General features: G+C 41.5%; 1 protein-coding gene across 1 annotated transcript in view; it reads right to left on the bottom strand.

The window, feature by feature from the left end:
* EBNA1BP2 (EBNA1 binding protein 2) overlaps positions 1-12,977 on the bottom strand; it is a 352,840-nt gene that overhangs the window by 133,282 nt on the left and 206,581 nt on the right. Inside the window, exon 5 of the mRNA XM_044085375.1 lies at positions 12,231-12,320. Within this exon, the coding sequence (XP_043941310.1) occupies positions 12,231-12,320 (90 nt within the window). The remainder of the gene's footprint in view (positions 1-12,230; positions 12,321-12,977) is intronic.

Consider the following 12,977-nt stretch of genomic DNA (forward strand, 5'->3'; position numbering starts at 1 on the left):
CGAGGCTACCGAGGTAGGCCTGGAGTGCCTCCTCGATAGCCTCGACGGAGATCGGGTCTCCTCCTCCTCAGGCCCCGGTGAAAAACACACTGGAGACCGGAGCCGAGAAGGAGGAGACCGAGCCGACAACGGAGCCGGGGGAGAAGCCCGCTTGGCTGGCGGGGCCGAAACAGAGGTCTCGGCCCGCCGCTTATGGTGCTTCTCCCTCCGGTCCCTTTTCTTAGCATCCCTCTCCTCTGAACCAGAAACGGGAGGTTGAGTCCCAGGAGGAGGAGGGGGTGCCACAGAGGGAATAACCGTAGGCACGGTTACTCCGGAAGGAGCGGAGGTTGGAGCCGAGTCCGGCGGTAAAAGGCCCGCCAAAACAAGCTTGGACCTCCGCTCCTTCAATGCCCTGGGGTTGAACCCTGCACAAATGGAACATCCAGATGTGAGGTGTTCAACCCCCAGGCATCTAAGACACCGAGTGTGGCCATCAGCTGGGGAAAGCTTATGGCCACACTCGTAGCATTTAGAAAATATAGACTTAGGTTGGTCTGCCATCCTAGTCTAACAAAGTAGTTACCAAACTAAAGTAACTAAACAACCAATACACACACAGGCCCAACACACACACTCTACGCCAACAGCGAGGGGAGGGATAAAACTTTTAGATTAACTCTAAAAAGGAAAAATATCAAAGGGGAAACCTACACTTTCACACAAAAAATCAATAAAAACTTTAAAATTCTGATTTTAAACAGTAAAACTACCACTTAGCTTGAGAGCTTGAGAAAGAAATCCAGTCACCATGCGCGGCAAATGAGATCTGGGGTCATGAGGGTAGAGCAGGGCATTATGGGTGAGGGGAAGAGCTGAGAGCTTGGATCCATAGCTGGAAAACCATGCCGGTTCGTATCCGATATCGGATCCATAACCCACAGGTTGCAGACAAATGAATCTCCTACTTCAGATCCTTTATTAACACACATCAGGGATAGAATAAAAGACAACAGAGTTTTTACAAATAGTCACGGATTTCCAATTGGAACCGCATTGGTTAATGTGCACACTGGATGTGAAGTCACTCTATACCTGTATTCCCCATTGGGCTGGTTTGATGGCATTGGAATTTTGGCTTAATAGAACCAACATTTATAGCCCTGGCTTTAACACTCTCATGGTTTGCATGGCTGAACATGTACTTACCAGAAATGTGTTCTATTTCCAAGATCAATGTTATTGGCAGATTCAGGGCACAGCCATGGGTGCATCCTTCGCTCCCTTTTATGCAGATTTATTCATGGGGTACATAGAGGAACACCATCTACAATGATTTACACAACTTGTATTTACCCGAGATTGATATCTGGCGACGTTTTCTGGATGACTGTTGGCTGGTTAGGAGAGGGGGCATTGAATATCTTGAGGAGTTTGTGGAATATCTTAATTGTAACAAATGGGGGGTAGAATTTTCTGCGAACTACAATGCCCAAGAAATCAATTTTCTGGATGTACATTTGGAGTGCAAATCAGATCATACTTTAAGAACAAAGGTTTACAGGAAGTATCCCCAATACAATAGTTTGTTACATGCTTCTAGTCTCCATCCCAAGCATATCATCAACAACATTCCCAAATCCCAGTTTCTTAGAATCAAGAGAATTTGTTCCTCACAGCAGGACCTTACTCATTGTCATCATGATCTCACAAACAGGTTTTTGGAGAGGGGGTATAGTCCAGATAATGTCAAAACAGCATTACAATGGGCTTGCAACCAACCCAGGGACAGCCTTTTAACATACAGACAAAAACATACTAGGAATAATCGGGACACTCTCAGGTTGGTTACCACGTTCGGAAGGAACACCAGTCAGTTTATTGTGATTATTGACAAACATTGGAATATAAAAAATATTTCCTGTCCAAAAAGGAAGGATAAAACAGGAACCAAAGATCAAAATACGCTGCCAGGTAGCGATAAAGGCTGTCCTCTAATAGTAATTCCACTATAACACCCAGAACCAGCTGAAACACTTTATTCCAAACGTGCAGGGTAGAACCACAGTACATGTAAAAACATCAATGCCAAGGATAAAATAAAAAACAAAAGTACAATTGGATTTAGCGCTCTTTCATCTCTTAACATGAGACTTCATCAGAATCCATTAATTTTCATTTAAAAAAACATTCAAATAGTCTCTCTCTATCTCCTATTGGTTCAAAATTGGCGCTCAAAACATGAACTCCCATAGAAAATACTCAAAATACTTCCAAATGCTGTGTCATCAATAACGTAGCATGAACAATAAATACATATAAATACATCTGAATACATGTAAAAACTAATACTTATTCTTGTTTTCATAAATTCTTATTTTCATAAAATTCGGAATTGTACTTATTTCTTCAATAAATTAAATTGAGTATTAAATATTATCTATGAAGTGGTATATAATTTATTCACTAAATATGTCATAGTACAATCAAATATAAAATATTTTAATAATAAAATTGATATAAATTGTGTTGATAAAATTTATATAATAAAGTTTATATTGATGAAGTTTATATTAGTAAAACTTGTATAATAAAATAAAACTCCTTTCTAATGAGTATATGAATTATTATTATCTATTGTTGTTACTTATTCTTCTTAATATTTCTATTTTCTCTCTGGGTTTTGAGACAACAATTTTAAGGCTGGTTTGATGGAAATGTGATAATTCCGGGTGTTATAGTGGAATTACTGTTAGAGGACAGCCTTTATCGAAACATTGGAATATACTCAAAAGTAACACACGACTTGACGATTGGTTGGGTGATAGATGTCAGTTCTCATACCGAAAGGGGAAAACATTAGGGTCACACTTTTCACATTACAAAAAGATCATCACCTATCATCAAACTACTCTCTCCGGGGAAAAACTAGTGGGGTGTTACCCATGTGGGCATTGTTCCTTTTGCAAATTTATGTTTAAGACCAAAAACTTTACCAGCAAGAATACAGGTAAATTATTTGACATCAACTGTTTCGCTAATTGTGGAACTGATTGGGTCATTTATTTGGCCACATGTACATGTCAAGCATTCTACATTGGACAAACATCTAGACAGTTTAGATGTCGGATATCTGAACATCTAGGAGATATCAGGAATGCCAGAATGACTAATGCCTTGTATAGGCATTCCTTGATTCACAAAACAGCTAAATTCACATTTACGATTATAGATAGAATTTTGGGAAACAAATCCTTCAAAACAGGGTGGCACAACCTACTAAACACACAAAAGAAAAGAAATGGATAATCAAATTGGGTGGTCTTTTTCCACCAGGTCTGAATGATAAATTGTAATATTGTGTTTATAATCAGGGGCTATGCTGTGTATTTTTGAATGCAACTTACTTTGTTTCTTTATTTTTGGGCATATTTTATAATTATATATGATTTATGCACATAAGATCTATTTGCACTACTTTCAATTAGGTCTTCTTTACAGGAAATTATGTAATTTATTGCTTCATTGGACACTATTTAAATGCAGTCCTTGTGCTGCCTAACCATGTATAACCACTGAGGAAAGCTATATGCTGATACCGGTCTGGTAACAATAAAAATTCTCTGCTTCAATTTCCTGGTGCTGGCCCCTTTTTTGTTTTCGTAATAACAGAGGCAACAGAGTTTGAGGAGTAAACATCCTAAAGGAAGGGACCTCAGGAAAGGTGCTAAGCCAGGACAGATCCAAAATAGGTCTTCAAGTTCTCTCCTTTAAGGAAACCAGGAAGATCCTAGAATAAAAAAAATCCTTCCCCACTTGGAAGGGGGGACAGGTAGAATGGTTCCTTGGTTCAACAGGGAACTTAAAACCTTCAGAAAATGAGGAAGCTGCTCTAGAGGAAGTTGAGGAATTCCTGAAAAAGGGAGGACAGATTTCCATACCATGAAGTAATCCTGATGGATGATAGAAAGAACCAAAGAGCCTGAAGTGATGAGATGCAAATTTGGAAGACAAAGGAAGAGCCAAAGGGAAAAAGGAACCTGGTCTAAAAGAAGGGGGGGGGTGAACTGTCAAGGAGAAGCAGGCTTATTAGACAAAAGAGGTTTCTGGCCCACAGAAATCTGAAAAACCTTAGCAGAGGGGCCAGCCTGCTACCCTTTCTTAGAGGTCTGGTGGGGTTGCCTGTGAACAAAAAAAGTTAGAAGGAAAATTCTTCTAGAACTTGGGGATAGGAGAGACAATAATATGTTTAAGGTCCTGCAAGCTTGAGGAGACAAATATGCCAGCAGCAAAAGTCCCAAAAAGATGTTTATCATCAAAGGAGCATCCAGCAACTTGGCCTTAATGCCCTCAGGCAGAGACTAGAGATGAAGCAAAGAATAATGCCTCATGATGGACCCAAAAGCCACAGTCCTAGAAGAGGCATCAGCAGAATCACAGCTACACTTAACAGTGGCGAGCCACTTGACAAGCAGAACCTAAAAAAGATAAGGCAGAGGATTTGCCTTTAGAATCAGGGAGGTCAGAGAGAACCTGACAAGCCGGAGCAATCAAGGCCACAGCATACCTGGTCATGTAGGTCTGGTAATTAATAGTCCTAAAGGCCAAAGTAGAAGCAATGTAAACTTTTTTTTACCAATCCTCTCCACTGCCTTACTATCTTTATCAGAAGGCAAAAGTTTGGAAGAAAGTTAAAGTTTAGAAGGTTTGTCAGAAGAGACTGACACCACAGTAGGAGGACATTTAAATAAAAATTGACAATCCTCAGGAACATTATAGAAAGGTCAGGTTTCTTAGCAGCAGGAGGCTGAGAATCAGGAAACCTGGAAGCAGCAATGTAAGTATCTAACAAGGCAGCCAACACAGGAAGAACGGACGATGGTTTAGAATTATGCACCTAAAGCAACTCGTAATATCGTCTCTGAATTTCAAACACTTGAAACAAATTCCCACTTAAAGAATTCCATCATCCTAGCTCCTAGCAATTGTGTCCCCAAAGCACAATTCCTTGAAAGGAAACTCGGGGGTAACAGACTCCTCCTAATCAGAACCATAAGCCAAAGGCGAAGGCATCTGTGAAGAATAGGACAAAGACCCCTCACCAGACACTGAATCCTCATCCAGGAAATCTGGTTCCCTAAGCCGTTTAGAAGGGGTACTTGTCCAGAGAGGAGCAGGTACCAAAACCCCTTAAGGAGGCCTTGAGGCTGTGAAGGCAGAAAACAAGCCCTGAGTAAATGCTTGCCATTCCCTTTGAGGATCCTTAGGACAGACCAAAACATGCTTCAGTTTTTTGTCTTTTCTTAGAAGGGACATCAGCCCTAACAAATACTGGAGGTTCTGACCACTGTCGAGATTCGATAACAGAATCCAAACATCCTCCCTGACCAATATCTGCGGAATCCCTCTAGAACCCTTCAAGATAATCAACAGCAGCTCCCCCATGATGTCCAGAGCAGATGCTTGCAAAGCCTTACAGGACATGTGAAAACATCCAGGCTGCCTCCGATTGGGCTGTGGCAGAGGAATCCACACAGATGCTGAATGACCTACAGAGCTATTACCTCCTTCTTGAGGGATGTCCAGTGGAGGCTGGACACCTAAAGAATCTGGCCGAGACTTCTTGGCCTTGTTTTTAACCTAGCAGGGGTATATCAGGGCTAAAGGACTCTGCCATGGTACCCTGGGCTAACTGTTTAAGCTGATAGTTTTCAAGATAAATAACCAAGGAAGACAAATTACTTCTGAGTGTCTTAGGCACAAATGTCTTACAAATACTACAAGAGGTATGGTCGTGGGAAGCACCCAAACAAAAAAGAGACACTGTTCATGACTAGTGTTATGAGGAGTCTGCCTCCCACACTGAAACTCTAGGTAGTAAAATAAAATATAATACCAAGAAAAAAAAACACAATCCCAACAGAGCACTTATCTAGTGATCTGGTGTTGCTAAATATTCAGTACAGCAACAAGATGTTCTGACCAACTGGAGAAATGGCATTCAAAATGGCGGTACAGAAGTTTTGGGTAGTTGCGTCCATACATCCCTTTTATGCCTTATGTTCTGTACGGGGAGTATAAATACGACTTATGGCGCATACAAGATCTTTTAGGGTTTTGCATACTGGCCGAGCTCTGGCTTGCCTTGGAGGGGAAGTCCCTTCTATGTAGGGTACTGCAACAGTGATAAAGAAGGACATCAGCAACTCTACTGATCTGTTTCCTCCAGCCTTTTTTGCTGACGCATTCATCACCAGTACAAAAGAGAGTGGGCTTGGGACTGAACCATGCTGCACATCCACTCCAACTGGGAACCCCTCTAAAAGTCCAAGTACTGTTTGTGCTTGTGTCATTGGCTTATTGTACAATATTTGCAGCCATTCTACCAATGTTTCTGGGACTTTGATCAATCACAAAACTACTCAAATCAGCTTTCTTGGATCTTTGCTGTAAGCCTTCTCCCAACTCTAGGAATGATCATTTGACTGTTGCCCCCATCTTTAGCTTTTTCTCCACTTTGTTTCATTGCAAACATAGGGTCAGTTGCAATGCATCCTGATCTGAATAGGATATGCTCATCTACAGTCTTACTTTCAGCTAATCTGCATATAATCTCCATATTTATCACCCTCTCCAACATTTAATACAATTAACAGGGGTCTGATAACCACTGTACTGCCTGCAGCTGGAAAAGTCTCTTTTGTACCTGTGCACTGGCACTTGAATGCTTATTTTAATGTCATCAGGCATACGTCTTTCTCTCTGTACTGGCATTTACCCTCAACAGACATTTCTCCTCTAATGCACCCAAAATCGTTATCATATCTGCTGCAACTTCATCTAAGCCTACTGCCTTCCCAGACTTCATTTTCCTTGGCGCACTTTGTACTTCTATGGTGGATTCACCATTCTCTTTCACTGTAGGTTGTGTATGTGGTAGTACAGCTTCTGTCTTATTTCTTACGTTTCTTGAGGTACACCTTCCATCTGATCTTCATGCTCATTGAACTGGTGGGCAGAATATTGCTGGTATCGTTTATGAATGGTGTCTGCAGACCATCTTCTTTATCTATTCATTACCTTGCAACCTGATCGTTTCTTTGTGCCATCTGCCAAGTCTCTTTCCAGACGTTGGTAGAGTCTTTATGACTTTGCTCTTGGATATTGTTTTGCTAGCCTACTAGCATTCCCACTTAGCCTTTTCCATTTTATCTCCCTCTTACTTCCTCCTGCACTCCTTTCCTTTGACAGCTTCCTGGATGCCTGCATTTCCATTTTATTAACAACCTTATTTTCATACTTGGCTCAACAGTATATATGTTCTAGTCTTCAAATATGCTGTCTTGAAGCTTCTTCAGCACTACGTATTTCCTCTTCTTCTTGAGGTACTAGAGCTATGACCACTTCCTTCAAATCCTGTGCTTTTACTACAGTCAACATCCAGGTAGGTCTTTAGCCTAGTCTGTCAACCTCAGAACCTTCTTTGATCTCTGCCTGTAGTTGTGTATGCTACGGGCTGACCCTTTCACCAAGTACAATTCTGCAATCTCTGACTTGACACCAATGCCACTTCCTTACAGGGAGGAGGTCTACTTACTTTGCATGATGGCCAGTCTTGTATTCTTTCTTGTCAAAGTCTTGAAGATCTATGTGTTGGCCACCAATAAATGGTTCACTAGGCAGAAGTCTAGAATGGCTTCTCTATTATTAATCTGGCACCAAGCATATAGATCCAGGCAATCTTCACATCTCTTTCTGTTTGCCTGTCTGTCTGTCCCAATATAAGCATTCAAGCCACTGGTTAGCAACAGCAACTCATTTTGTCCTGCCTTCTTTTCCTCATCACTGTAGCCCTACTGTGTAGCATAGACTAAGGTCATGAAAACTGCTCTATCTTTACAATGAAGTCTGACTGCTATAAATTGAATCTGATGACATACTTCACAGTCATCAGAAGACTCTCCTGTCAGAATTACCACACCTTTTCTAGTTTGTCCTCCCTCTGATTAGCCAACTCTGAATCAAATGTTTAGAGACTCCTCTGCACTGCCCTTCCTCATTTCTTGAACACACAGTCTCTTCCCTATCATCATGCTGTTCACTTCCAAGCTACATCCAAGTTGGTTAACTTGTACTCAGTGCAGCAGTGCTTAGCTCATTTTGGGCAGGTTGACTGGGTTACTTGGCATAAGTCTCTGAAGTGAAAGATGGGTATAAAACCAATCTGGGAGACTTGGCATCAGGTGGCCAGCAGCTTAATGACTCAAAGTTTAAGAGCTTTATGGCAGGCACACACTGGTCAACAGGGATTATACCACATCCACTGCTAGCACGGACTGCTGGCAAATGCCAGTGTGTCAGTTCCATGACCCACTACGAACTGAAAAAATACTCATTCCTTGGCAACAATGGTCAATGTGACTAAATCACCTAACGCCTATTTTTTTACACCACTGAGGGGTTGGCTCTGATGTGGCACATATAGCCTGTGGTCCATGTTCTCCTATCTAGAGGATACTGTACACCACAAAATGTCTACAGAGGCTGGTCCACACAACTCTTCCTCGATAGGTACACGGTGTCCCTGCTGCTGCACATGATTTTGATCATTTGTAAGTGCATTTTACCAGTACACCACTCAAGTTAACTGGGAGGGCTGTGTTTCAGTCTGGTACCTTCCATCTTGAGGTGGAAACACACAGCATTACCTTGGAGACTAAAGGAACTCAATATGGACATGAGAGGGGTATGCACAGTCAGACAATTACAGGTCAGGATCAAATACTAGACCCAATATCTATCATGTGAAGAGCTTAACCATTACACCACCATGTCACCACCAACACAACTTTCTCACCAATCAACTTACAGTCAACTCAAATTACTAGGATTTGAAAAAGAATAGCCTTCCTCTTAGTGAGTGGGGAAAGGGCATGCATGCAGAGGGAAGTGGGGATGGCACACTCAGAAAAGGGAGAAACCCACCTGGCTACATAGGAGGACAATGCCCCTACTTAAAGCCAGTGTTGGCCTTCTGTCACCTTTTCCACTGAACTTTCCTGAAAGCCTTCTTTTGTATGAAATGTCCCATAGCACAGCCTGTGACAGAATGCCAAATGTTTAAAAGGGAACCATCAGCTGAAATGGGAAGCAAGAGGGACATTTCACAGTTTACATAGCTTTTGTTCTTTTCCTCCTATTTATGAACACTTTCAGTTAGGAGAAGGCCCAAAAAATATATTCTTTATCTAAAAGCACACTGAAAAGCTGCCCTGTTATGTCCTCAGGCAAAAGCTGAATCTTTGGGCACACCAATAAAGCCAAAAGAATCCACAGCCGCATATGCATCAAGTGACTCAGCCATATATGACAACATGCTAACAAAGACTCAACAGTCTACACAAGTTTCAAAAGCCGCCATTGTAGGAGTCCATCCAAGATCTCCTCATACATATCCCTAACCTGTTCTATGACACCTTCATGATACTGAAAGCATCTGAATTGATAATATGTAATGTTCAGAGTAGTATGTGTAAATTTCCTTGCCAGATCTACCCAAAATGTGACCATCGAACAACAAATAATACATTATTAGCAGGCACGAACGTTAATCTTCTGGGCGCAGCTAGAGAAGGTTATTGACCACCAGATTCCTGTACAAATATTTACATAGCTTCTTTCCCCAGTAGGACTGGTCAGGTTTCTTGGGCACTGGTGGCAGAAAAAAAAAAATGCTCTAATTAAATACTCCCAAAGAAGTGTTCAAATGTCTGCATAGTTTGAGAAAAGGCAGCTGGCGTGGGTTGCTCAACCCCCCCCAAAGTCCAAACAGTGCTGATGGGAGACTTGCAGATTATCTCAAAGCCATATCTTTACATTCTGATTCCTACAGACAGCTGAGAGGCAACTTATGCTTGGCTTACAAGGCTTTCTTGGACCCCACTCTGATAGGTTCATACTAGGCTATCTGCCCTGGGGCAATTATAAGCCTAGCCCGATTCTGTACGGCTTACGCCACCCCTTGATTTGAGTATACTGTGCCCTTTTTAAGGTTTAGTTTACTGTGCCTCTGTCTAACAGTGACACGGGAGTAATCCCTGGGACAAACCTACGATCCCCCATCCACTTATCGAGATTCTTCTTGAAGAGATTCAGTGAGGTGCTCTGCCTCACATGAACTGGAATTCTATTCCAGAGTGAAGGGAGCCTCTGGGTTATGAACCTGTCCCTCCAGCAAGTTCTATTTATTTCTGTGCTGAGGTTCAAGTCCCTCGAGCGTGTGGCTCTAAGGGATTTGGATTTACTGAGGTGGAGCATGTCCATTAATTCTGGATTTGACATAGCTTTGTATGTCAGGCATAGATCGCCTCGGAGTAGGCAGTATGCAACTGAGTAGAGCTGGAGTTTTTTTTAACCGAGCAGCATATGGCATCTGTTTGAGACCCTTGATCCTCTTGGTGAGATACTTTTGGGGTCTTTCTAATTGCTGCAGGTGTCGGGTAAGGTACATCCCAAAAGGGGCATTGTATTCTATGATGGGCCTGATGAGGGATGAATAAAGGGGCACGATTACCTCTCTTGATATAGATGTGAAACCCTTCGTGATGAGGTGGGCTATGTAGAAGGTCTTTCTAACCACTTTGGCAATGTGGTTTTCAAAGGAGAGATTGCTATCAACTTGGGTCCCCAGGTCCCTGTACTCTCTGTACTTAATGGGTTTCCGCCTATGTGGTAATTTGTGGGCACATTGTTTTTGCCAAAGGGTATGACTATACATTTTTTGGCATTTAGCTTTAAACCATGGCGCTGGCACCAGTTATCTGTCTCCGTGAGACCTTTTTGAAGGATGTTTGTGTCAGCTGGAGAGTTGATTATGGCGCCCAGTTTGCAGTCGTCTGCGAACTTGGTGAGCCATAGTCCTCCCACGTTTGCCTGTACCTCGGAAAAGTATATACCGAACAAGAGTGGTCCCAGGACAGAACCCTGTGGGACGCCACTTGTGACCGGTTTCGAGTCTGACATGGCTCCAGCAACTCTCACTCTGTGGATGATGAAACTTTTGCCTATAAGCAAAATGACGACCACCAGAGCTACTAAGTTTAACAATTTAAATTTTGCCTATGACTTAAATAGGACATGATGGGGGGGGGGGGGTAGGTATGTACCTTCAGACAATCTCCATTCTCTGGAAGAGGCTTCCATCCATGTGAAGCAGAGCCCTTCCCCAAACCTATTCAAGTGCAAACTGAAGCAGTTGATGGGAAATCAGAAATTCACCAGTGGTCCGACGCCTTTGTTTCTTTTGGACAAAGGCAGCTGTTAAAACATGCTCTAACTAACATACAGCCCTTAACTTAATCTCTAAGGCACAATAACTCATAGGAAATGTTTGGATTGTATGGCTAGGCTTAAGTGGTTGTTAACCTAGTATACACATAAGAACAACCATCTGGAGATGCATGGGAACCAGCATCCAGTTGTGATGCAGCAGTTGCTTCTACAAAAGCATGTTGTGACAGAAATGCCTGTATTCTGCTGTTGGCCACTAAATGGGTATCTGCAGTTGGGGATATAAAATTACCCAGCATATGTCTGCTTGTCAAGCACTAACCAGCATGACACAGAGACAGAGTAAAGAGAGAGAGAGATAGAAGGAAGGCATGCAATCTACTTAATTTCCCTATCCGCCTAATAAACTCTGAATGACGTAGGCTTTTCTTGGGACACTAAAGGAATCTGATGCAGCTCAATAACACTGGATGGATGGACTGTTCTACCAAAATGCTTTGAACAATCAAAACTGTAATCTACTGTTACACCTAACTTTTCTCAAATTCTTTAAACTATACACTGAAAACACAGAGTACACTAATCCAAGTGCAAAGCTCCAGCAGCAAATGAAACTTATAAAAATAAAGACTATTTGACAATATGTCATAGATTAGGGGACATGGAAGGTGATAAAAACAATAAAGCACAAATAAGTATTAATAACTATTGTTCCACTTCATAAGTGGTACAAGTTCCTGTACAATGGCAGCTTTTCCCAGGAAATGTGACATAAGGCCTACATTATGACAATTATGTCCACTTAGGTTTTCCTAATATAATTTTTTTTGGTATCAATTGTGGCACCCTTTATCAAATAGCAATTTAATTCCTCTCAAAAAAATTGTTCCCAAACTGACAAAACATAACAATTGTTCCACTTTAGACTTTGTAAAAGTTGCATAAATTATAAATTCACAAACCTTTTTGCCATACTTCCGGAGAGCACGCAGTTGTTTAGCTTTTTCTGATCTTTCCATGGCAGTCTGTTTGGTCAGCAATTTCTCACGAACCTAAGAAAATAAAATAAATCATCAGATCTTTTCAACAAGACAAATAAAAATCACTGCATAAATTTAAAACAGAATAGTCTGCCAGTTTTGTACAGCATAGTAATAAAGCCATGACCACCTGGGTTTTTGTATAGCACAGTAATAAAGCCCTGACTATGGCCCAAATTACCTAATTTTTTTCCTGGATCCCCTTTTATCATGTTCAATATTTCCTCATTTTTTTCTTTTCTCAGGGCTGATTTTTTTTTTTACTTGCCTATTTCTTTTTCCCCTCGCTCCACCTCTCCAATTTATTCCTTCAGCAGTTACGCTTTAAGATTCTCTTGCCTACTAATTCTGGTTAACTTTTTGAAAGAAGCATGAAATTTCCAATTTTCCAAAGAGTAGTTAGAATCTAGACAAAATAAACAATGGATACAGAGAACTTTCAGTTTTAGCCAATAAGCACAACTATATTACTAGAGTTCAGTAGACAGAAAGTACAGTTGTGTACACTTACCATAAATGTAGATGTTAGAGTGTATTCATTGTTGCAGCCATTACATTTGGGTTATCTGCTTTGCAGTAGCCCTCAGTCAGCCTGATTAACAAAGTCTTTGGTCCTGCGTCGGCTGCTGTTCCTTCTTCCATGACGTCAGGTCGTCAGGGTATAAAACA

Source organism: Protopterus annectens, chromosome 10.part0 (genome assembly GCF_019279795.1).
Source record: "Protopterus annectens isolate FY-2018-M chromosome 10.part0, PAN1.0, whole genome shotgun sequence".
Lineage (NCBI taxonomy): Eukaryota > Metazoa > Chordata > Ceratodontiformes > Protopteridae > Protopterus > Protopterus annectens.